Raw genomic sequence first — 27,446 nt, 5'->3', positions numbered from 1 at the left:
CAAAAGTTTCTTTACACTGTGACATCTAATCTCACCTTTTTGAAGGGGTACTGTGTTTACTCCATCTTTCTACTTTCTAGAAAGTTAAGATCTTCTAGTTATTCATTATTTTATGTTTTGGTTGATCTTGAGTAGATAATAGGAAAAGATTTCAGTTTTCCAATTCTGCAGACTAACCTGTTTGGCAGAGGGCTGCCAGCTACCTTCTTGAGATCCTTGGCCATTTGGTGCTCTCTCCTTATCATCTGGTTTAAGCCATGTACTAAATTTGCTTGTTGGCATGCCTTTGCTCCCACCTTCTGACTAAAACACCTTATCCTTTCCACCACTATCTTAGCTCTCCTTTCTCTAAAATTTTTCCAGCTTTCTGGACCATGATGGCGTGATATGTCCACTACACATTAATTCCACACAAATTTATTAGCATCTGTGAGGCATGATCTTATCCTCTCAAATTTCTTTTTTTTTTTTTTCACACTGCCAAGGAAGATAAGGCTGAGCAGTTACATAGAGGCACAAAGGACATGCTGACACCCAGCAGGAGAGGACTGGGGAATGCCTTCCCTGACCCCGCCAATCAGAGTGATCTTCCCTCCACGTGGCCCCTGAGATACAGTGCTCTGTAGTGTGCAGGGGTCAGGTTACTCCCACAAGTCAGGATCCCGTCTCAGACAGCTTTACTCTTCCTCTAGCACCTACCCCATTGCCTTACACACAGGTGTTCTCTCAGTGTTCGTTGAACACAGGAGGGAAACTCCGATTTCACTTTCTAGTATCAGTCCAATTTTTATGTGAAAACTGGAGAACCCAATCAGTGTACCCTCATCTCAAAGGAAAGCAGAGCACTGCCCTTGATTGGTAGTAGTACTACCTTTCTGTGGGTCCCCTGGTGAGAAACCTGTATCTTTTTCATACTTTATTCTTAGTCCCATTCTGTAGACTCTGTAGATGTCTCCCTCCAGCTCTGTCTTACTGCAACCCAGGCATTCCTGTTCTGGAGATTCTAGTCCATGGGTGAGCCAGCTGGTAACTACCTGACCCGTTCACCTCATTATACCTTATTAGTACTGATGGGTTGGGGCAGGTGGTTCATTGACTTCGTCCCCTGACCCTGGAAGAATGACTGTCACCTCCAGGAACCATGAGGGCTCCTTTCCTGGAGGACTACTTGCTTGTTCTCTAGGGACTAGACCGTATTTTCCTTTCCATGATGCAGCAAACATTTATGAGAAACAACTCCCTACCTCCAAAAAGAAGTCCTAAGAAAAAGCACAATCCTGAAAGATTATGGATTATAATTGTTTCTGGTGGAGATTAATTTCTACAAATAAATCTCAGTCTCTGTTTCTCTTCTAGGGGGAAAAAAAGAAGAATAGTGATTCGAAACCTTTGACCCCTGCGAATCACATGGGTAGCTCTTTAAAAAATATTAATGCCCAGAGTCTACTCCAGACTAAATGAATCAGAATCTTTGAGTTTGGGGCCCATGCACTGGTATTTCTTAACAAGCTTCCTGAGCAAGGCTAATGTGCAGCCAGGATTGAGAACCACTGGTGTAGAAATTCTTTGGCATCTGTACTTGTGCCTGTTTTCCTACAATAGATGCCTCATTTTCTGCCTCAGGAATACAACATTTCTTACATGCTGGGCTGTTTCCCATTTTTGTGCCTTTGTTGGTTCTTTTGCCTGGAGCACTTCTCCCTGCTTTGTTGTCTGAGGAGCACCTCCTCTACCCTCTGTAACCCTACAGTCAGAGGGCTGCTCTTTATCCTGCACATATGTCTATTATTGGACATTTAAATATTCTGTGATGATTTGTTTAGTAGCTCCCCTTTTTAACTGTGAGTTTTCTGGATGCAGGGACCGTGTCTAACTCTTCTTTGTATCCCCAGGGCCTCATATGTCTCCTCGGAGGTATGGTCAGCACTCCGCAAAGGTTGAATGAACTGCCACGTACACTTTAGTAATCACAATAAATCTACAAAGTGTGAATATTATTTTTGCTCTTTTAGAGCTGAATATGTTCATTTCAGAGACATTGAACAATTTGTCCTACTTTGTTCCATTAATAAATGGAAGACCCAGGATTCAAACTCAGTTCTGCTTGACTTTAAAGACTGCTGTTTTGTTTTGTTTCATTTTGTTTTAAAATGTCCAGCTGCCAGACACTGGTTCTTGTAATACTAAATGCAGAAGGTTGGATTTTTATGAACAGTTTGATTAAAGATAATGTTCAAATTAATGCATTAATGCAATATGTGATACAGCTTATGAAAACTATTGACGTGATTGAGTTGACCAGATGGAGGGGTTTTTAACATAAGAGGAGAAAAATTTAACATAAAGTCATAGATATAGACATATGAATAAAAAACACTTTTTCTTACATGTATCATGCTAATGCATGTATTAAGTAAAACTATTGGGTAGAATTCTCTGTTAACAAATGCCATTGTAATACAGTTCTGCTTCATGAAATTAGTTCCATATCTTAACTAACTAGCCAAGGGAAAACTGTCTTACTGATGTGGCCACAACAAATTCTAGAATGAGGAATCTTAATGTTAATAGATAATGTAGTATCAGTCTCTGTGAGCTCTTTTGTCAGTAATTCACATAAGACAGTGGACCAGTTGCAGTGAGTTTATGGTGATTTTCAATTGGCCTTTTCTGATATAGAAAAGGAGGGCACACACACACACACATTAAAAAAAAAAAATTGGTGTTTTGTTGTTTATTGAACTCAAGGTATTAGGCATCAGAAACTACACGTGTATTTTTTCAAAACTAAGTTGAAGCAATCAAGTAGCAAAGAAGTATTTAGGATGCAGAATAGCTAAAGATTCTGTTACATGCATTAAAAACTTTTTAAAATAATGTTCATTACTTTCACAATTATTGCGTTGCACAATACCATTTGACTGGCAATACTCCCACCCTTTGGTATTTATTGATTGATTCATTATTCAAGTTGGGTTAATTAAAACCCAAATTACCTTGTCTTTCCCCTTGTGTCAAAGTTCTGATTCTACCATAAGCGTTTTAGTGTCAACTTTGCTTTAAAAAAATGGTATGAATAAGGCAGTCTTGAAAAGCTCATTTGTATTCGCTCTTTGGGATATGTAGATTGGCCTAGGTTCACTGGCTCTAAAAGAAGTGAGGAGAAAAAGATAGGCTGCCAAGAAGCAAAACGCACAAGGAGCAGGAGGGTTATGTTAACTTCACATTTAAATTTCAGCTATTGCCCATGAATAATAAATAGGCCTCAATCTGGAGATTGTACCAGGTTCTTCTGGTCCTAAAATTCTGTGATTAATTTTTGAAATTAAAATTATCCTTATGTAATTATATTGTTTTCTTGCCATCTGGATAGTTATTTTATATTTTTGCATTTTTCTCCCTCAATCTTTTGTTTCGCAGCTTCTATAAATCTCAGTCTTACTACTTGTCTCAATCCTAAACACACACACACACACACACACACACACACACACACACACACACACTTTACCATACCCCCGTCAGTTTTTTTCCTTTGAAGATGGATGTCCATGTATATTATAAACCATACTTCTCAATTTCTAAGGTTGTAATCGGCCTTAGAACATGTACTCTGTGTCTGATATGGTAATGTTATTGACTTTTCTGATGAAAACAGTTCTAAAGATTGTTTTTCATCATTGGATTTTCTTTTCATATACTCTCAAAAGGCATTTTCATGACTCTGAAAATGCTCTTATTATAACAATTACTCGTCAGAACCCAGTAAAACCTGCAAGCATCTCTGAATTGCAGAATGAAAGCAAGGATGAAGCCTGATTGGAAAAGGCCTTCCTGGAGGTGAAATGCTTGCTCTGCTTCTCAGTAGTGTGACCTTGGAAATGACATTTACCTGCGCTGACCTCATTTTCCTTTTTGGAAAATAAGGACGTTGTATTCTATGAGCTCTAGGGGTTCTCTCAGTATTATTCTATGATACTAAAGTGTTTGATTAACAGTTTTTAAAATCACAAATCATATATAGTCATTGAATATGGTTCTGCAAAATTATATTTTTCAAATATCTCTGAGAGCCATTACTAGCTTTTCCTCTTCAAATTAAAGTTAATAACTATTAGAGATTTTGTTTGGCAATATATATTAGGCATCCCTCTTCCAAAAAAAAAAAAACAAGAAGGAAAATCCCGATAATATTATATTACCTCTGTCTTCTCATACATTTCCCTTTCCTTTGAACTAAAAAGGCAAGGCCTAAGATTAACCTTCTGAGAGCCATCCTGTCTCACTTCTATGGCATTGAATAATAAGCTGGATTGTTAATATAGCATGAATTTAGTGTCATTCTACTTAATTTATTATTTCTGCAAGATAGCCTAAAGATGTAAACATGTTTCTTTTCTTTGGCCTGCTTGTTAAATCAGACATGTGGGGAAGGTAGGTTCCTGAATGGTAGAAGACCACACAGAAGGCGAGGAAACCATGCTAATGTTTATTTAGTGATCACCACTGCCAGTTTGGTTTGGCTGGGAAGTCCTGTGTTTGATCCTTGTGCCTTCATGGGAGTCCGTCCTAATGTTGTGAATGCCTTGGTTATAATCAAGCCGTGGAGGAAAGTGACATTGAACACTGGTGAAATTAACTCTTCACTGGAGCTACTTTTGTAAGTGTTCAAGAATAGTGCTAGTGTATTAGTGTGTTAGTTCCCCATTGCTGCTCTAACCCATGACTACGAACTTAATGTCATAAAAACAACAAAAATTACTGTTCTTACAGTTCTGGATAACAGAAGCCCGTAATGGGTCTTAAACGCTAAAATGAAGGTGTTGGCAGGGCTGAGCAACTTCTGGAGACTAGGAGAAAATCGTACTTTGTTTTTTCTGGTTCCTAGAGCCTGACAGCATTCCTTGGCATGGAGCCTTTTCCTCAGGTCCTTCTATTCTCTATTTTCATCACCCCATCTCCTTCTCTGATTCTGACCTTTATAAGACTCTGGTTTTATAAGTACCTTTGTGATTAGATTGGACCCATCTGGATAATCCAGGATGATCTCTTTATCTCAAGGTCCTTAATTTAATCACACCTGCAACATTCCTTTTGCCATGTAAAGCAACCTGGTGATAGGTCCTGAGGATTAGAGTGGGGGTTGTTATTCTGTCTGCCGGGTTCCTTCTAGTCATTCTGGTCATCACTCAGGCATCCTCTCCTCAGAGAGGCTTCTAGGACCACCTAGAATCCCATTTACCCTGGTCATCTGTTTACCCTCTTTTTATTAAATCTGACAGTAGCATATTTCTTTTTTTAATTTATTTTTTATTTAATTGTTTATTTTCTGTTGTTTTACTTGTCACTTCCTGTCTCCCTCTACTAGATGATAAGCTCCACTAGAGCAGAAACATGGTCAGTCTCCTTTACCACCTTGTCCACAAATCAAAATAGTTCCCCGCCCTTGGTAGACTCTCAGAAGATGTTTGTTGAATGAATCAATCTGCATACAGTCTAAGGAAGCCTTCTTTACATTAAAACTGTATTAATACACTCCTATTACTATTACTATCAATAATGCAAACATTTTTTTACTAAACAGCAGTTAAACATGCTGTCAATAGATTATCTTTTGAAGTTACGTAATGGGTTTCTCCTTGGGACATGGATGAGATCGATAAAATTAAATACCAAATGTAAAATGAAGCTGCAAGCAAGAGAAAATATAAGAATTAGATAGAATTAATGCAGAGTCAATGTCTTGCTAAAAAGAATGGTAATGTTATTTTGACCCTGTCATCACATGATACCGTGATAAATAGGATATGGCCGCTGCCCTGTTCACCGCAACAAAGGCAGAGAAAGAATGGAGGAGAGAAGTTCATTTTAATTGAGACGTCAATTCTGAGAAGCAGAGCTTTCCTCAGGCTGTTCCCAAAATATGGTAGTCAGCACTTCAGGAAATGCAAAGAGCTTTTAGACAAAAGCAAAGACATTATCCGTTGTCATGACATTAAGAACAACCCTGATGGAAAGACTGCATTTTATTAGCAGGTCATTTATAGTTGTTGCATTGTTGTTCACTTACGCATCCAGGTGACTGATGAAACAAACCTTCAACTGAGTCAGTCAGTCAGGAAATATTTATTGAGTGCCTGGTGTTGGTCAGAACTGAGGCTGTGATATCCAACTGAACAGTATTGAGAAAGAGGCTGGAAAGATTGGGAAGACTGTGGAAGAGGAATGTGTGACTGAACTCTGTCCCTTCCAAAATCTGTATGTTGAAGCCCTAACTCCTAATGTGACTGTATTCGGAGATGGGGCTTTTAAGGAGGTAATTAAGGTTAAATGAGGTCATATGTGTGGGCCCTAATCCTATATGACTAATGTCCTTATAAGAAGAGAGGGAGAGAGATTAGATAGATAGATAGATAGATAGATAGATAGATGACAGATAGATAAATAGATAGATATACAAGGGATGTACACGCATAGGAAAAAGGCCATGTGAAGACACAATGGGAAGGTGGCTGTCTGCAAGCCACGGAGAAAGGCCCCACGAGAAATCAAATCTGCCACCACCTTGATCTTGGACTTCCAGCCTCTAGCACTGTGCGATAGTAAATTTCTATTGTGTAAGCTGCCTAGTTTGTGATACTTCTTTATGGCAGCCCTGGCAGACTAACACAGGAGGAAGTTGACCTAAGTCTTGAAGGATGGATAAGGCCATTTCTGGGAAATGGCATGGGTGAAGATCACTACCCAAGGCCGTGGTTTGGGAAAGCACTCATCGGCAGTGATGAGTGAAAGCCATGGAAAAAATTTGGAACACACGTAGCTTGTTGGATTAAAGAGCAGAAAAAAAGAACTGAGTGTGAATGGGGTGTGGGTGGGTCCTTAGAGACTTGGGTGCCATTATGTCTGGGGTGGAGAAGGTGATTTTGGAGGATCTTGATATCCGGGGAGAGAAAGTTTGTATTTGATAGAGCAGAAAATCTGGTGTTTACATTTAGGATTTTGGTAAGGAATCAGTTTTAGAAAGATCAGGGAGGATATGATCAGTGGCAGATATGGAAATGAAGAGTAAGGTGTGCCTCCAAGAACTATCATAAAAATAAAAAAAGAAGCTAGAGTTTGGTGATAGCCAGGGCATTATTGTAAAGAGTGAAGAGTTAAAGTGGAATGGGTAATGAGACAGAGAGGCATCCAGATAGTTCATCCTTGGTGTTTCATGAGGACTGGAATATGTTTGCAGTTGAGGTATTGCATTCTCCCACCCCCCAGTGCTTTAAAATACCTTAAAATAGAGGAGCTATCCTTTCCTTCAAAACAGCTTTATTATTATTAGTTAAGTGCTCTCCTTTCCCCTAATACCATAAGCTTACTTATGTGTGAAAATCCCAGGAATGGTTCAGGTGCCCTTTACGCCCCACAGAATCCTAGGATGTTCCTTCCTAAGATGCGCTGGTTCTCAGGAAGCAGCAACACCTTTTGCCTCACACGTGGCATAAATGTAGTTGCTCAGATGGTTTTTACTCTAAAATAGTGTTTGTTTGCTTTTCCTTGATGTAGGAATAATACAGGTTTCCTTTAGAAATTTTGGATATTATAGAAACATATAAAAAAATTCCAAGTAATTCAGTCCTGCTGTTTAGATTAGTTACTATTAATATTTGGGGAGTCAAACAGAATGAACAGTTGTGCTTCCTCCTTTTTTTCAGTTAATACATATGATTCTTCAATATGTTTATATTACATTATCGGTAACACTATATTTTTTTAGTTTAGAGTCCCTTGTGATTTTCTCTTGAGAGTTCCAAGAATGGCATGGGAAATAGTGATTTTTATTTTCTCCAGAATATTTTGATAGGTGATATTTGCAATAGATAGATGGTCCGAAGTTCAATTTTGCTCTTAGGGAGATGTGGAAACCTCTATGAAATTACGTTTAGTAAATTAGAGCTGAAATATTTTAAAAGTATATATTGGAGAGAGGGTAAAAAGTGTTTTTTTTTAGGTCATATTCACCACATTATTTTACTCTTGAATTGAACATATTTGCTCTATTTCTTTTTAAGGTACAAAGCTTAATTTTAAAGGAGCCAGTTACTTAATATAGGAAAAAAGAAGTGCAGTCTCAGTGCAAATGAAATGTTTAGCACTTGAGGTTAAACCAGAAAGGTAGACACTTGCCCTCCTTGATTAGATGGTGCTTTACTTCCAATTGGTGAGTGCTTGGCTTCTAAGAAAATGTAAATTTTGCTTTGTTTTCATTTAATCTCCATTTTGAATTGGTTTTCTAATTTATGATATTATAAACCATTTTCAAGGGATCATAAGAAATGCTTATTGTCTGATCACTATGGTTGAATAACAAATACTTTTTATCTGTTTGATATTGCAGTTGACTCATGTTGATCAGGCAAGCTTCCAGGTTGATGCCTTTGGAACATCATTTATTCTCGATGTCGTGCTAAACCAGTAAGTTTGTTGAGCTGCACTCACTTTTGTCAGATACACGTTGAATCCACTTTCCTATCCTTCTGTAAAGTTTTGTTTTCTTACTATATTTTACTTCATCTTCCTATATCAGTTAAATACTACATTGAAAACTATTATGTCTATTGATATAATATGTGTTATATCTATTTTAAGGTATAAAGTCTGGCAAATAACAGGAAATGGATATCCATTTGAAATTGAATAGCTGTAACAGATTTAACAATGTAAAGTGGAGGGCAGGACTTAATTCCGATATTTTATATAAGAATATACGTGACCTAAGTTCCTATATAAAATTATAAAAATAATACTTTGGGCTTTAACGTGTCTTTCTTAAGAACAGCAGAAAAGGAAAAGTTACCCTTTTGTTCAATTATTCAGAGGACTTGGCTGCATGATGTGTAATTGCTTTGATATGGGAGTTGATTTCTGTGAGGTTTAGGGTACTGAGATTATTCTTTAAATACAGTATAATGTTGGAAATTGTATTTTATCTACCTAGAATTTTAGAATTTGGGATAACAGAATTTTAGGTTTGGAAGTAGCTTTTGATAGTCACTGGATTTAATCTCTTCCCTTTGGGTAAGTATAGTACAGGACATTTAGTTGTCTGTTCACTTTTTTAAAAAAGCATTTGTATCCTACTTCTTATCATAAGCAGGTGGGGAGGGACCAGGACTCTGCCAGCTGTGTTTCTGAACTGAGCACCACTGCCCCAACAGCTTGCCTGAAATCAGCTATGCAGCAGCTCAGGAAGAAAACTCAAGGCCAGATGGATGGAAATGTAGACCGAGAGTGAGAACTAGAGCCTAAGTTGTATGCACTGGGGAACCAGGTAGATGGAAGACTATGAGTTAATAAAAAAGGATATTAGAAGCAGAACTTAGAGCTGTGCTATCTGGATAAGTAGCTACCAGCCTCTTGTGGCTGTTTATATTTCAATGAATTCATTTAAATAAAATTTAAGATTCTATTTTTCAATTGCATTAGCCACATTTTCAGTGTTTGATAGGCATGTGTGGCCAGTGGTTATCTTACTGGACAAGGCAGGACATTTTCCTCATTGCAGAAAGTTCTGTTGGATCATGCTGGTTTAGAGATTTCTTTGGGGAATGGGCACATATGAACTGTTAGATTACTGAGTTAGGTTTGTTAGTCTTCAGGAGAATTTATTTCTTCCTTTTAGATTTCAGTCCATGTTCAATGTATTAATTTAATTAATTTTATTATTACCCTAATTTTCATGGAATTTTTAAATGAAATTTGTGATAATACTATTTTTGCATTAATGTTTAAGCCATGTATTAGTTTATTTTTTTAATTAAGCTGTCCACAGGTACATTTTGTAAGTAGTTCTTGCCTTTCCCCACATTTTTGTAATTCACAAACAAATACTGAAAAGCATTGTGTTAGATGGAAATTGACTATTTGGATGATCCAACAATGAGAGTTGTTTCTTCTTAGATTTTAAAAGTGTAACATAAATTATATTTCTATTATGGTCATTAAAACAGTTTATTTCTTTTTAAAAATAATTAATGGCTTAGAACATATATAATTAAATATTTTACACCACACTGAGTTTTTTAACCTAATTTCATAGGGCATGAATAAGATTGTGTTAATATGATCTGTATCTTATATTCCTGGTAGATGTAAATGCCCTAAAATTTACATGCTTTTTTAATGCAATAACTATAACATTTTATTTATTTTTTAATTATTTTATTGTTATTTTATTGTTTTTATTTTTTATGATTCTTTTTTATTTTAAGATTTTTATTACAATATATCTAACATACAAAATTATATTAGTTGCAGGGGTACACCATCATTATTCAACATTTATATACCTAAAGAGATGATCACCATAAATGCAGCTACCATCTGATACCGTACCATGCTGTCACAATATTATTGACTAAATTCTCTGTGCTAAACATAACATCCCCATGACTTAGTTTTATACCTGGAAATTTGAACCCCTTCACCTTTTCTCCCCTTTTTAAAATTTTCAATTTCAGTTGACATTCAATATTATTTTATATTAATTTTAGGTGTACAGCATAGTAGTTAGACATTTATATAATTTAAGAAGTGATCCACCTGACCAGTCTAGTACTCACCTGGCATCATACCTAGTTATTACCATATCATTGACTATGCTCCCTGTGCTTTACTTTGCATCCCCATGACTATTTTGTAACTATCAGTTTGTACTTCCTAATTCCTTCACCTTTTTCACACTGCCCCCAGCTGTCTCCCATCTATCACCTCAACAAATCTAGTGCCCATCTGACATCATATGGAGTCATTACAATACTATTGACTGTATTCCTTATGCTCATACCCTACATCCCTGTGATTACTATGTAACAACCAACTATCAGTTTGTACTTCTTAATCCCTTTCCCTTTTTCACTCACCCCCAACTCCCCTCCCATCTGGCAACTATCAATATGTTCTCTGTATCTGTGATTTTGTTTCTATTTTCTTTGTTTATTTTGTTTTTTAGATTCCACATATAAACGAAATCACATTGCATCTTTCTTTCTCTGTCTGACACTCCACTCAGCATGATACCCTCCAGTTCTATCCATGCCACCACGGATGGCAAGAACCCATTTCCTCCCATGGCCGAGCAATATTCCATTGTGTATAGGTACCACTTCCTCTTTACCCATTCTTTCATCAACGGACACCCAGGCTGCCTCCACATCTTGGCCATTGTAAACAATGCTGCAGTGAACATATAGATGCACACGTCTCCTCAAAGTAGCATTTTGGTTTCTTCGGATAAATGCCCAGAAGTGGGATTACTGGGTCCTTCTTTGTTTCTTGTTATAGCCTATGTTTTAAAGTCTATAATGTCTGGTATAAGTATTGCTATCCCAGTTTCCATTTTCACGAAATATCTTTTCCTCATCCTTTTGCTTTCAGTCTGTGTGTGTCTTCAATCTGAAGTGAGTCTCTTGTAGGCACTAAATATAAGGATCTTGTTTTCTTATCCATTCACCCTCCGATATCTTTTGATTGGAATGTTTAATACATTTACATTTAAAGTAATTGTTGATAGATATGTAGTTATTACCATTTTATTCATATTTTTCATCTTTTTTTTTCGTTTTTCTTTATCTTAAGGAAATTCCTCTAACATGCCTTGTAATACTGGTTTGGTGGTGATGAACTTCTTTAGTTTTTTCTTATCTAGGAAGCTTTTTATCTGTCGTTCAATTATAAATGATAGATTTGCTGTGTAGTGTAATCTTGGTTGTAGGTTTTTGCTTTTCATCACTTTTCAGGAATATTTCCTTCCAATTCCTTCTGGTGTGCAAAGTTCCTGTTGAGAAATCAGCTGATTGTCTTATGGGAGCTCCCTTATAGTTTACTAGTTACCTTTCTCCTGCTGCTTTTAGGATTCTCTCTTTGTTTTTAATCTTTGCCATTCTATTTATAATGTGTCTTATTGTGGGCCTGTTTGGGTTTGTCTTGTTTGGGACTCTCTGTGCTTTCTGGACTTGTATATCTATTTCCTTTACCAGGTTAGGAAAGTTTTTAGTCATTATTTCTTCAAATAGTTCTCAATTCCTGCTTTCTCTTTTTCCCTTCTGCTACTCCTATGATGCAAATGTTGTTACACTTGATGTTGTCTCAGAGGTCTCTTAAACTATCTTCACTTTTTTGGATTCTTTTTTCTTTTTGCTGTTCTGATTGGGTGTTTTCTGCTACCCTGTCTTCCAAATCACTGATTTAATCCTCTGCTTTATTTAGTCTGCTGGTGATTCTTTCTAATGCATTCTTCATTTCAGCTATTGTATTCTTCACTTCTGACTGGTTCTTTTTTATGGTCTTTATGTCCTTTTTTATGTTGGTTATCTCTTGTTGAAGTTCTCACTAAGTTCCTTGAGCACGCTTATAATCATTGTTTTGAACTCTGTATCTGGTAGGTTGCTTGCCATCATTTAGTTTAGTTCTGTTTCTGGAGTTTTCTCCTGTTCTTTCATTTGGGATGTATTTCTTTGTTTCTTGATTTTGGCTGCCTTTCTGTATTTGTTTCTATGTTTTAGGTAGATCTGCTATGTCTCCCAGTCTTGGCTGCGTGGACTTATGTAGTAGGTGCCCTGTGGGGCCCTGTCACAGTCTCCGTAGTCACCTGCTTCGCAAGCTCCAGGAGTGTCCCTTATGTCGGTTGTATGTGCTCTCCTGTTATAGTTGATTCTTGATTGCTGTGGGCACATCAGTGGGTGGGATTGAACCTCAAGCTGATTGGCTGTGGGGTTTAGCCACATCCACAGCTTATGGGCTGGTGTGTGGGGGGCTTAACCCACAGAGTGGGATTCACTCCAATGGACTCTTGCCTGTTGAGACCACCCTTTGGGTGTGTCACTGGGTGGTGCTTTGCTGTGGTCTAAAGCCAACCTTTAAGTATGTTGGTTCTGGGGCCTCTTGCGAGGGGCACGGGTGCAGGCCCAGTTCACCCACTGCCTGTGACTGGCTGTGGACTACCTGGTAGGAGCTTCAAAGTGATCCACGGTTGCTCACTGCCTGTGCTGGACCTGGAGGTGCGTGGGAGAGGCCACACTGAACTGAGGATGGCTGCCACCAGTCCTTGGCCTGGGGTGGCTCCACAAAAAGCCAGGTCATCCTGAGGCTTTTTGCCACCTGCTGGCTCCCTTAAAGTTCAGCCACTGATAAAGCCTCACATGGTGCACAAGTTGGGTGAGGCAGGGTCTTAGGGAGTCACAAGAGTGGGAAGAGTTATGGTCAACAGGTTAATGTAGACTCTGGTTTGGTGCCAGTGCTGAGTCTGGAGCTAGTCAGCAAAAGTCTCAGAGCACACTGTGGCCAGCTGCCTCCCATCTGGGTCCTGAGGACCCTGATAGTTTTACAAGAAAGAGTGTAATGCGGGCATCGCTGGCTGCTCTTGGAGAAAGTGCCTCGGGTGTTGGGTGAGTTGGGTGGGTAGGTCCCAATGAGTCAGAAAGAAACATGGATCAGTTGAACTCACCAAGCCAGTCAAATTCAGATTTGGCCTGTGGGGATGGACTCAACAGGGGAAAGATGGTGCCCCCCTGCCAGCTGCACAGGTGGAGGCCCCATCATAGAGAAAATGGCAACTGTCCTCCAGCCCTGTCTCTGAAGCCACACACCTCAGTCTGCCCCCCTACCTCCCACCCCTCCGAATGCCTATGATGCCTCCTGAGTTACTATCCCTCTCCTGGAGCCCAAGGTGAGGGCCTGTGAGAGTTTCTGCGTGCCAGCCCTTTAAGAGGACTCTGGGTTTCCCCTTCCACCACACCTGGTCAGTCTGAATCCCCACTGTTTTTCACAGCCAGATATTGTGGGGGCTCCTCTTCCCAGCACCACTACTGTGGACTGTGGAGGCCAGTGTGAGGCTGGGGTCTCTTGTTTCTCTGGGGGGAACCTCCTCGATGGAGATATCACTCCTGATTCTCAACCAGCACATGGAGGTTTGGGGTTAGCCAGTTCCGCGTCTCCACCCCTCCTACCAGTCTTAAGGTGGCTTCTTCTTTCTATCTTTAGTTATGAAACCTTTGTTCAGTCAGGTTTCAGATAGCTCTCCAGGTTGATTGTTCCATGATTTAGTTGTAATTTAATGTGTTCATGGAAGGAAGCAGGCACAGTGTTTATCTACTCTGCCATTTTGGCTCTCTCCTGCCAACTATATCTAAAATTTACGTGTTTAAGTGACTCATTTCAGTTTTCCAGCAACTTTAATATTACAAGTTTATAAAACCTCATTATAAGGAAATGCATGCTTCTTAGAAAAATAATGAGAAAGTAGAAAAACAGTTTTAAATATTTCCACTACTTTGAGATTGATTGCTGTATTTTAGGTTGTAACTCTCTCTGCCCTCATTCCTCCATCCATCCTACTGCCTGTACTTTTCCCCAGCTTCATTTTAAAAATAATATTAATCACCATTTAATATATAGATTGACTCGTATGAAGTTTCCATTTTTGCAGGGCAAAAGTTTGACCAGCTTTGTCATATGGTCAACTAATACTCTATATTTTAATTATTTATTTTGTTTATTATCTTTTCTCTCCAACTAGAATGTAAGCTCCTTGATGTAGAGATTTATTTTCCTTCACTGCTGTATCCTCAGCAGAGAATAGGTGCTAAATTCCAGGCTGGGAAGTCATATTGACTTAAAAACCAGAGGCTGGAAATAGCCAGGAGACAGACGAGATGACTAGATGAGAATGGAAGCTGTTAGTTCGGAAGAGTGAAGCAGCAAACAAGAAAAAGAGGATAAGTGTTTGCAGCTTCTAAAAGCTGAGCCTATATAACTAGGTGTGACTTGGAAAGTCAGTTTCTTAGGTTTCTATTTCAGTGACTCTTTCCCATCCCTCCTTTAAATCGTTGTTCTGTGGCTAGCCCTGCCTTGGCTCCTGGCGTTTGTAACACATTGACTTTCAGTACTCAAACAAAGAAGGGACATTAATTCCTGTTCATTCTCCCCAAACCACTTCACTTCCTTTGGAGAAATCTGAGCCCAAAAACATTCTGTTCCTGAAAGAGAAACACATATAACCCTACTTATCAGAGCATGAAACTTAGAATACTAGGGGTGAAGTATAATTTTTTTGAGATACTGGTCAGAACCTCCATTGGGCATTTTTTTCTCATTGCAATGGAAATTTGAAATTACAAAGGATAAAATAATAACATAAATGGAGATAACTGGATTGAGAAGTATGCAGTGATTTTTTTTTTTTTTTTGGCCTGGCATCTATATTAAGCAAAGGTGGCAGGTAGTTGATTTCTTTATGCTATAAGAGCCAGGATGATTTGATACAAAGATTTTTTTTCTTATTTTAATGGAGAATGCTTTTATTTCATGGTTTTAGTTTATGTATCATCTTGTGGTTGTGTTGGTTAAGTAGCAGGAAGGAGAAAAATTGAACATGCTCTTTAAAAGCTTTTTTTTTTTAATGAAGCAATTCTAAGATGGTGGCACATCCTACTGAGTTTTTTGTTTATTTGTTTTGTTTTAAATTGGAGGCAAATGAAATTTGTGTGTAGCTGAATTACAGTTGCAGAATGGATCCAGTAATAGATATTTTTAGATGGGAATGGAAGGAATTACATAATATTCCTTCTGAATGTTCAGTAAACAAGATTATCTATAACCAAATTACACAAGAATTCAACCTTTGGGTTGTAACTTCTACAGGAAGAAGATAAAGAATATGGAATGATTAAAAACGAAAAGCACAGCCAGTTCCTATTTTTCAAGATTATGAAGGGTAGAAAAAAATGTTTATTTCCTTCATGGGGAGTCACATAGTTGTGAAATTTCACTCTTTAGAACAGATTATATTAATAAAGCCAAATATATAGCCTGGCCTGGTCAAACTAGTCCTGAGGCCATGTTGGACCTTTGCTGAGGTCAGCAACTTATACTTTATTGTGAAACATTTCTCAGAAAAAAAAAAAGTTCGATAAAGACATTTAACTATATTATTTGAGCAATTCAAGCCAAGTCTCTTCCTGTAAATCTCTTTCCTGTTCTTCAAGAAGTAGGTAATTAAACTGCCCATAGTAATGCACAAATATTGAAAAAATTCCCTTTCAATTCTCCTTGATCCTTTTACAACCTGTGACCTGGCAAAAACAAACCACACACACGTGGACACACATATACATGCACATATATACCCCACATACAAAGAAGCAAATACTCCACATGGAGTTTGGTTGATTGTTTTAGGAGGTGAAAGATATAATTAGGAAGAAAAGAACAATCTTTTAGAACCTGTTTGTTTGGGAAGGGATTCTGTGGAACAGCTCACAGATCTTGGATGATCCTACTCCTAAATTTTAACTGTATTTTACAGACTCTCTCCCTCTTATCTTCTTATTCCAGTAACAACAAAAGTAGTTTCTCTTACTTACGATCCTTATATCAGTCTCTCTTTCCCCCCCCCATTTCAAAGTGGGCAGGAGGGCAGACAGCTAGGGACTCAAACATGAAGCTGTCAGCAGATGGGGTTGCCCATGCAGAATGGGAGGAGGTGTAGGGCTGGAGGAGGGAGAAGCAGGAGCAAGCTCAGGCAGGGAAAACCCAAATTCAGTTCAAGTGGGCAAGTCCAGTGCTGTCTATCATTTAGGAGAATCATTTGTCACTCACCCCTCCCTTGTTTACCAGTGAGACTCTTGAATTTGCAGGGAAAGTAGGAATCACAATGGGTGAAAACCAGACGGCATGAATTCAACTGGAATTGGAAGTTAGATCTGCAAGAGGCTCATTTCCTTAATGTGCTATTTACAGTGTGCTAAGTAGAATGCTTACAGTGTGGATAAAAATAAGTGGTGAGGCTAAGATTATAATTAAATGATGATATGTGATGATAATGAATAACACTGTAGGTCTCTCACTGTTATTAATAAATCTGTAACTGAATATCTTGCTGTTCAACTAAGTTATTATGGTAAATTTGTTTATACGTACATTTAATACAAAATTGTGTAGGAGACAAATCTGTATGAAATAGTCCTTATCAGTAAGGTTCCTTATCTTCATTTTATACACATTCACACATACTCATATATATAAACACATGTGTATATGTACACAATACATATGAATGCATACACATATCATAGATTTGTACGTACACACACATATATACATTTCTTAAGCCTCTTGTAAGTGGTAAGAGTTCTTCTAGACAACGAGAACTTGCTAGAAACAAGGAAATGAATACCCTACTCTTAGGGAGCCTGTGTTCTAGTCAAAAAGACAGTGAACATGCTAACGAAGTAATTCCAGGCACTGATAGTGCCATTAATATTAATAGCAAGCAAGTGCCTGCTGTGAAGGTGAAAGTGGTATTTGAGCAATGGTTGCCAGGGGAAGGTCATCTCTGGGGAGATGGCATTTGAACTGAAGGGACCCCCCCAAAAAAATCAGAGAGAACAGCAGGTGTCAAGGTCCTGAGGCAGGAACAAGTTTAGCAGGTTTGAGAGACAGGAAGATAGCATAGGAGTCTGCAGCAGGGTGAGCCAGAGAGTAATTAAATGAGGTTGCGGGACCCAAATCATAGAGCTCTTCATAGGCCACAGAAAAGACTGGCTGATAGTCCAAGCAGAGGTTACTGATTTTTCCCTACATCATCTGTTGCATTCTTCACTCCTTCCCCCACTGACTTATAATCCTTTACTCATCATATTTAGTTATGTACTTTAATATCTTCTCAAAGCAATCTCTACTGAAGATCTATTCTTTAATTATTCTTTAAGATCTATTCTTTAATTATTGGGCCTACTACCACTGTAGTATGCGTATTTATTGTAGTTTTATAAGTGTTCTAATATATAACATGGAAAACTCTCGCATTATTAATTTTTTTGTGCAAAACTTTTTAGATATTTTTGCCTTTTCTAATATGGAAATTTAGGATAATTTTGTTTCTTTTTTGGAATTTTAATTGGACTGTCACTAAGCCTATATTTTAATTTGGGAAAAGTACATGTTTTTACAGAACCTAGTTTTTCCATCCAGTATCATTGTGTATTTTTTCAAGTTGCCTATTTGCAATTTTTTTAAGTTAAATTTATTGGGGTGACATTGGTTAATAAAATTATATAGGTTTCAGGTGTGCAATTCTATAATACATCATCTATATATCACATTGTGTGCTCACCACCCAAAGTCAGATCTCCTTCCATCACCATATATTTGACCCCCTTTACCCTCTCCTACCTCCATCCCTCCCCCCTTACCTTCTGGTAACCACTAAACTGTTGTCTGTGTCTATGAGTTTTTGTTTGTTTGTTTGTCTGGTTCATTTGTTGCTTTCAGTTTTATATCCCACACATGAGTGAAATCGTATGGTTTTTTACTTTTTCTGTCTGACTCATTTTGCTTAGCATGATATGATTGTATACTTTTAAAAAGTTTAAGCATTTTTATGTCTCTCAGTAAAATTTAGTACTTTGGTTTTTATAGGTCATGGACATTTTATGTAGAATATTTTCACGGGAATTGTATTTTTTGTTGCTACTGTGGATATTTTTCCATATTTCACAATTTAGTTATTGATGCTATGTAAGAAAGTAATTGATTTGTGTTTTACCTTATTAATTTTTCTTAATATTGCTAATGGCTTTTCATTGTTTCTTCTGGGTTTTATAGTTATACAATAATGTGACTGGAAAATCATGAGAGCCTTTTTTTTTCTTTCCAAAATGATACTTATTATTTTTGCTCACCTTAATGCTTTTTCTAGAAAATCCTGAACTTTATTATTTGGTGATAGTAGCATTTTTTGTCTTGGTTCTTTTGGCAATAGGCATATCTCTAGTATTCACTGTTAAGGAGAATGTTGATAATTTATTGACTTTTGAGCTCTAGTCTTTCTAATGTTCAAGCAGTATCCCATATCTTGTTTATTAAGTTTTTTTTAAATAAAGGAATGGGTATAAGATTTTATCGAATGCCTTTCTAGTCAATTCAAGTGAACATGCCTTTTTTTATTTGACCTATTGTGATTTATTCATGTTTTCCCTTATTAACAACTATTCTTGACTGTGGAGGATAAACTCTACTTGGTTATGTTGCGTAATTTACAGTTGTAGCCCATATGTTGCTGGTCTCTCTAGATGTGAGTATAGAATGGAATTACACCTCCTGTTTTTAATCTGAAGTCTTATGGCACAACCCCCTGCTGGCCTTCATGCTGTAAATTACCTCCATCTCCACGTATCTCCCTCAAATATTTCTGAGATTTGTTTTCTAGTCTTTTTATTTTGCCATTATTCCTGCCTCTGATAATAGATACCCTGCAGCGAACCTCAAGACAGCTGCTTTGCTGGGCATAGTAGTCCTCCTCCAGTGATGGTTGCTAACATCTGCCAAGAGTGGTCACTCCAAAAACCCACAAGCCCAAACCCATCCACAGGCCTTCTTGTGGAGGGTTGGTGCCACCATTCATAGAATGTACACCTATCTTCTACTTAGTAGAGCCCAGTAGAGAAAAGGGCAATTCATTTTTCTGGTCCAAAGCATCTTACATTGTGCCTCAAGATGAAAAGCAGTGGGGACATCTACTCTCTGAAAGATAAATTGGACCCCGACTCTCAGAGTTATGATCTGACTCCCATGGCTTGACAGTATCTTTCCCAAAGTATGGCTCATTCAACTTCAAATCATAACCAGTGTGGAATGAGTGCAGCCCAGAACACCAAATACATGTTCCTGTCATAGTCTTCCCGCATGCAGTGGTGAGTAGACCAGGATGGCACAGCCTTCCTACATAGCTCTGGTTTTTATTTTCCTCTGATCCAGTGCTTAGCCAATGACATACAGATAGTTTTCAGGAGTGGGACAGGCTGACAGACAACAAACACAGAATGGCATCTTGGAGTTAACATCTTGAGGTGAGTGTAATTGCTTTTCCAGACTGGTTCAAGCTTTGCCAAGAGTTCAGAGAAGTTAATGACTAACTAGGGGGAATCTGTCCCCCAAAAAGGAGGGTTGCCCAATTGAAAATTTAATGTCCGTTTTAGAACCCTGCAACTGATTTTAAGGCAATTTTTAGCTTAAAAATTTGACATCCAGTCTTTTAAGGTACACCATTACTACTAAAATAGAAATGCTGTTATATTATTAGCAGTTTTGCATCAGCAATCATAAATGAGATTGGCATTAGTCTTGTTGTTTTGTATCAGAGTGAAAAAGTTATAAAAAATGAATTTTTTGTAATTAAAAATAATTCCCTGAAACATTATTTAATGTAGTATAGGAGTCATGTAGATGTTTTAATCTTATCTTTATCCTGACTAGTATGCAACCTTTTTAAGAGATAAGTTTTTGATAAATAATATTTTTGGTGGATATGATGTATTCATTTACTTGTTTCTAAGCTAACTTTGGAAAAAAGTATTTTCCCGAAGAATTGTCCTCATCATGAGCATTTTAGCTTTATCAAAATACATTTGTGTGTGCTTGTTGGAAAATAATTTCTAAAATTTCTTCTATACCTACTGTTACATCCTCTTTCTCAATGCTACTTTTATTTGTGCTTATCAAATATAATCTCAACTATAAGGTAGGGACTTTTAGGAACATACCTATTACATAAAATTAAACACTTGTGGTTTTTAAAAATAATTTTAAGGTGTTTTTACATGTCATAAAATTCACCCACTTCCAGTGTACAATTCAATGATTTTTAGTGACTACTGAATAGTCGCAACCATCACCATAAATCAGTTTTAAAACACTTTTATTTCTTCAGTAAGAGTCCTCATTCCCATTAAACCTTAATTCTCATTCCTGTTTCCAGCCCTAGCGTATCATTAATCCACTTTTTGTCTTTATAAATTTGTCATTTCTGGACATTTCATATAAAGGGGATCATACAGTACGTATTCTTGTGTCTGACTCTTTTATTTGGCATGTTTTGTACTTCACTTATGATGTAGCACGCGTCACTAATGCATTCCTTTTTATGTCTGAGTATTATTTCATTGTATATACATATACATATACATATACATATATATATATGTATGTCACATTGTATTTATCCATTCACCTGATAATGGGCATTTAGGTTGTTTCCAGTTTGGGGCAATTATAAATAATGCTACTGGGAACATTCACATGCCAGTCTTTGTATGGATATGTTTTCATTTCTTTAAGGTGGATATCTAGAACTGGAAACATTGGGTCATATGGTAGTTTTATGCTAAACTATTTTTCAAAGTGGAACTTTTTCCTTTTTAATGGTACAGTAACAGCTGTTTTTCTGTAACTTCTGTATCATAAGAGGCATGGTATCAAGTGTAAATAATTGCTAAGCTTTCAGGTTTTCAGTTCCATGTCCGTTGCAAGTCTGGCAAGAGTTCCATACTTCTTATGGTAATGATCTATGCTCTTTGATTTGTAATAAAACTCTACCTTTGAAACATGTATTGAACTTTTGATATTTTTTTAAGGGGTAAGATTCTACTACTGATGGAATACTCTAAGGAACTTTACATAGACCTCACATTTTTTATACCAGCCGAAGCATATTTCATTTCCTATTGTTTGTTATAAGTTGCAAAGTGGTGGTTTTAAACTGGGAATCCTAAAACTAGACTTTATAACTTTCTTTCACAGGCAGAAAGTTGCCTAGGCTCAGCCCAGGATGGCTTTAATTGTTAGTGGGCCAGCCCTTGACCACAAAGCCCACAACAAAGGGGAACTGGGTTGGAAGACACTGGAGGGGCCATTGGATGTGTCTGGCAAAGAGCCAGAAAGTGATCGAAGGCAGAGGCCAATTCTAAAGCTGAAATGAAATTGTTTTAGAAAGTGCATCTGGAAGGAATCCTACAGGCAACTGGGCCCAGGGGGCTGGGGCCTTTTATAGAGGTCAGAAGGTCAAACTCATGGGTGGGGAGGAAGCTATGCAAGCTCAAGTCAGCCCTTTTGTAAGGATAGATCAGAGCTGAGCAGAGTGGAGTCAGGTCCCTGTACACCTTCGTGCTATTGATCTAGTTAAGCTTTACACTTTCTGGTCTGGTTTTAAAAGTGCAGCCTTAGTGCAGGAAGATTGTGTTTCATCTGATGGTTTAATATGCCTTGAGATGTTTTTAGCATTGCCTGCTCTTTTTATAGAGGAATCTGGAGATACCAGCATACTTATGACCATATTATTTAAAGTGTAAACAAAATAGTACCAGAATTATTCAGTATAACCAAGACTATTTATGGTCCTTAGTTGTTCCGGTAAAATACCATACAAATACTATTTTATACTTAAAAAGATTACTGTATAGTTTGTATTACAGATTTACTAGATGGGTTGAAAATGTAATTTGCTAGATACAGTAAATACTTCTCATGTGCGATAGTGAAACTTGTAAGAAGCGTTTTTGCATAGTTGCATAGAAACTCTTTTGAGTTTTTATAGAGATTAGGAAACACATCGAAGATTAATTTATCAGGGCTCACTGCTGTTTTTCTTCCAGGTGCCAAATTACTGAACTCTGCTAAGTTACCTTAGCAGTGACAGCGGTATAGCCCTACCCCAGGGAACTTTGCCATGGACAGTGAATTGGGTCCCCTAGACAAATTTAATAAATGTAAGTTTATGATAGGGCTGTTAAAATATTGGGTGAACAAAGTCTTGCAAGGAAAAAGACTCAATTTGAGTAATTGGACACTTGTTCGTAATAGCACTATTTGTTTTATAGTAAAGACTATGTTTTTGAGTGATGTATAAGGTTATGAGCTCACCCCAAGTGATGCCATCTGCGTAGAGCTGGCTTGGTGTTCTTTGTCTCTGAAGTATTTTTCTCACAAATTCAAAAATACATATCAGTCTGTTACTGCACACTGTGAATATAGGTATGTATATTTTTCATGCTTCACGTGTTGGCATATGTTCTCAGCCAGTGAGATGTGATATGACAGATAGTACTGTACACTGTTGTACCAGGAGTGTTTTTTTAAAATTAGTTTCAGGTGTACAAAACAATGTAATAGTTAGACATTTACACCCCTCACAAAGAGATAACCCCCCACCCCAATCTGTTGCCCCTCTGACATTGTATATATCTATTACAATTCCATTGACTCTATTCCCTAGGCTGTACTACATATCCCGTGATTATATACATATTAAATTATAGTTGACATTCATTATTATTCAGCTTCAGCTTCAGGTGTGCACTGCAGTGTTCAGGCGTCTATACCATCGATGAAGTGGTCTCCCTAATAAGACAAATATCCATTGGATACCCTACGAAATCTTTACATCATTATTGTTTATATTCCCCAAACTTTCTTTTCTATCCCCGTGGCAATTGTGGTTACCGATTGTTCTTTCTAATCCCCTCACCTTCTCCCTCATCCCCACCCCCTTCCTATCTGGCAACCTTCAGTTTTTCCTCTATATCTCTGAGACTGTTTCTGATTGTTCATTTATTCTATTCTTTAGATTCCACATATAAGAGATCATATGGTATTTGTCTTTCTCCATCTGACTTATTTCACTTAGAAGAATGTTCTCTAGGTCCATCTATGTCATTGCAAATGGTAAGATTTTATTCTTCTTTATGTCCAAGTAATACTGCATTTTATAAATGTACCACAGTTTCTCAATCCAGTCACTTACTGATGGGCATTTTGGTTGTTTTCCATGTCCTGGCTATTGTGAATAGCGCTGTAATAAACATTGGGGTGCATAAATTTTTTCAAATTAGTATTTTGGATTTCTCTGGATAGAGTGTTAATTGTAACGATTCTGAGGCAGGGAATGTGGTCACGATATTCTCAGATGATTCTTTTATTTTTGTCTAAACTTGAACAGTTTTGGCCAACAATGGTGTAGAAATGATAGTGCTAGATATACTACTAAGAAACAAAGAAAAATTAAAGCCTAGTTATTAAAATGAAAGTTTTAGAGGCTCAAGGCTCTTCCTGGAAATTGAAAAGATTAGCTGAACTTCCTTCAAGGAAATGGTCCCAGAAGCATAGGATGGGAATCCACAGGCAGCAAGGTATGTATGGCATCATGGTTTGATGGTAGGAAGGGGTCATGAATATTGTTGCAGCAAGGTGGTTGGTTATAGCTGTATGAATAGCAGCTGGGAGGGATTATACCAGGTCCTGTTATAAAGCTGGGGGATTTGGTCAGAAAGGTACTGTGATGCACCTCTGTGAGGACTGTATTGGAACAACCCTATGGGGGGCCCATTCAGTTTGTGTACTCCCACTTGCCCAACTACAGCCCCGACTCGCAGTGATAAAAATCCTTGGGATAAAATATTAGAAATTCGTCCTACAGTAGGATACATTTTAGGTTAATGTTTTATGGCAAGGCATTTCTATATTAATTGCATATTTTAATATGTCATATTGATGTATTTTGTATTACAGAAACCTTATGATGACTTATTACCATAACTAGCCCACCTTAACTTCAATTTTATCTAATTTAGAGATGTTGGATAGGTGAGGCCAACTGAGGCCTACAGTACTCGTATACACAATCTCTCTTGAAGTTATTCGTTCTGCTGCCTTGCTCTTTTCTCTTCTGCTGCTTCTCAGAGGGTCAGGTGTCCTCTTCAGCAGTGGTAGGAGCAGCAGATGGGCCTCTTCAATTCACAAACACACATATCCCTCTGCGGTAGACATGATAGAACAGCTTGGCTATAGACAGCTCCCCTATAGTCCTAGGCTAGAGAATTTTGCTTCCCCAGCGTAGGCTTTTAAAAGAGAAACTACAATTGCAGAAAGAAAAATGGAAGACTTTCCCTTAAAAAAGTCAGTTTCTTTTGTATTCTTTGTGCTAATATCCCAAGGGAAGAAGAATTAGCAAATGAACAATTAATCTTGCTGGTTGCTTATGCTTTATTTCCAGACTTAACAGGTAAAAACAATAAAGGTTTATACCTCTTCAAGCTTTATAACAAATTTTAAGTTTGGTAACAAAATTTTATAACAAAATTTAAGTTTGGGAAATGTAGGATTTATAGAGCATTCATCCTGTACTGGACACTGTTAGGTTTGGGAATAGAGATATGAAAATATAAGGACACTGTCCCCAGAAACATGACAGCCTAGTATGGGTAGAGAAGCACACAGTGATGGACAGGATGTGAAAGGACATAACACAGGTATGGAAAGTAACACCGGGAGTGTGTCGGAACTTTACTGAACAGAAGGAACTCGTTTGCTGGAGTTAGTGATAATTTTTCTGCAGACACCAAAGCTTATTTGCTAGTTTTACATTTTTACATTATGACTGATTAAAAATCTTATTTATTTTAAGTGCTTTTAAAATATTGAAATGGCACATATACAGAATAGTTCAAAATCATATCTGACCAGTTAAAATATCACAAGGAGACTCCTAGTATCACTATTCCCCAGACATAGAACATGACGAGCATTCTTGCAGTACACTCTCCCATCTGACCACCGGAAACAACCACCCCGACTGCTGTAATAATCATTTCAGTAATTTTCTTTATAGTTTTATCACCTATGTACACATCCCTAAACACAAAAGTACATCTCTCTTTCTTCAAAAAAATTTGAATGCAGGATGAACTTGCAGATTTTTATGCAATGTTTACATTCAGTTACAATGATTATTCTTTGTGTTGCTCCAATTGTCCCAAAGTTGGCTAGTGGGAATCCTTTCATTTTGGTTCTTGTATCCTTTTGACATGACCATTAAGTGCTTCTTTGCTTTCTGGGACAAGAAGAAAGCTTTTTTTTTAACCTTCTGAAACAGGTTCACTTTCTAGTTTAGAACTGATTTCTATTTTTTTTATGGTGTCTAATTTACTCACTGATCTTTGTCTTCATTTTACTGTTTCAATTGTGTATCATTATCCTGTTACAGGAAAAAATCAAAGACTGACAGCTATCACTTATTCTTATTTTTAATCAAATATTGAACCAACACAAGAATCAGTGACAAAAGCATTCCAGTTAGTTGTCTTTTGGGAGAACACCCTTGGATATAATTAAATTCAGTGAAGTACAGGACCTCAGGTATAGCTTCTTTCAGAATGTCATGGTAGTTAACCATAAGTGGAAGTTGAAGTGATAATCAGGAGTTTAAAGAAACATTAGAGTTGTAAGGCAGTAAGTTCTTAATATGCCCAAGGTTGAAGCATTCAATTAAAAAGGAACTACATTTGTTTCCCTACCCACTAGTGAGATTCTTAATGTCTTTTTCTCTTCTAACCTAAAGAGAGTTGATTAGAGATCTGTAAAACTAATCAGATTCAACTCAAGATCAGAGAAGTGACCTTACTGTTCAAGGTGTGGAGGAAACAGACACCAATTCAGCAATCTATAGTGCCAGAGGATCAGAGTGGATTCTAGTGGTATCAACCCAGGGAGAGAATGAACGGTCTTGCCCGGTAAAGGTAAAGGGTTTCTGATAAAACTTCACAGAAAAATTACTTTTTTTTTCTCAGTTTTAAGCTGTATAAGATTTTGCCAGGGCAGGGATTATCTAAAGCAGAGAAAAGAGACCGAACAATGATAGGGTGATATGAAAGTGCCTCCAGGCTGAGATGTATAAAGTTCAGGGAGCTGGGAGGGCTGGGAGACCAAGCTTCTTTGTTAGGTTGGGGCCTATCACGTAGGCCTAAGTGAGTTGATTGCCACACTAACAAATACGGACTTCATCTGATTAGTAATGGAGGACTGTCAACATTTTGAAGTGATTGATTCTGAAAACTCAATCTGTTTTCAGAAAGATAGCTTTGATAGTAGTATTGGAATTTGATAAATCATGAAACAAACACCCTGGATGTTTTGAACGACTTAGTTAGATGCTTTCTTTTATTAGTGGTTTTGATTCTTGAAATAATTCCTGAATCCCATAGGTAGTATTACTTTTTATGTCTACTATAGGTGGTGATTTTACTCATTGATATTGTTTACTTATGAAATTGTTTTCCTGTGGCACTTTTTTTTTTCATAACAACAGAAATTTATTATTTCATTCTGGAGGCCTAAAGCACATTTTGATAATGACTCAGGATGCTTTGGACTAAAAGTGATACCGTAGAATTGTCTGACTCAAAGCGTCTGATTCCTAGGATATTCTTTTCTTCCATTATGGTAAATCCAGAGGTGAGCAGCCCCAGGTGTGACTCAGCTGTTCTGCTCTGCCATTCTCCTGTCCAGGAGAGACAAGAAGGCCACCCCCTCCTCTCTCTCACTGTAGGGAACCAGGGAAGTTTTACTGAACCTTCCAAAGTCTGTTAGCCAGAATTGGTTCAAACCTCTTGCTAAACCAGTCCTTAGCAAAGGACAGTGTCTCTGATTAGTTGATACTAATCAGGATCGGCCTGGAGCTGCGGGGGAGCTCATCCCCCACGCCTCCCCATCATGTGGAAGAAGGGAGGAACTCCGACCTGTTCGGGGTTCTGTGAGCTTGTGGCATATGGGGTAGATATTGCAGAGATAGC

General features: G+C 37.6%; 1 protein-coding gene across 23 annotated transcripts in view; it reads left to right on the top strand.

Moving 5' to 3' along the window:
* ADAM22 (ADAM metallopeptidase domain 22) overlaps positions 1-27,446 on the top strand; it is a 238,272-nt gene that overhangs the window by 32,866 nt on the left and 177,960 nt on the right. For all 23 annotated transcript variants that reach the window (XM_081079324.1, XM_081079333.1, XM_081079329.1 and 20 more), the window contains exon 3: positions 8,387-8,463. In XM_081079324.1, the coding sequence (XP_080935450.1) occupies positions 8,387-8,463 (77 nt within the window). The remainder of the gene's footprint in view (positions 1-8,386; positions 8,464-27,446) is intronic.

This window comes from Rhinolophus hipposideros (genome assembly GCF_964194185.1).
Source record: "Rhinolophus hipposideros genome assembly, chromosome: 18".
Taxonomy (NCBI): Eukaryota; Metazoa; Chordata; class Mammalia; order Chiroptera; family Rhinolophidae; genus Rhinolophus; species Rhinolophus hipposideros.
Note: the sequence above shows the minus strand (reverse complement) of the source record. Positions and strands in the feature narration are given on the sequence as shown.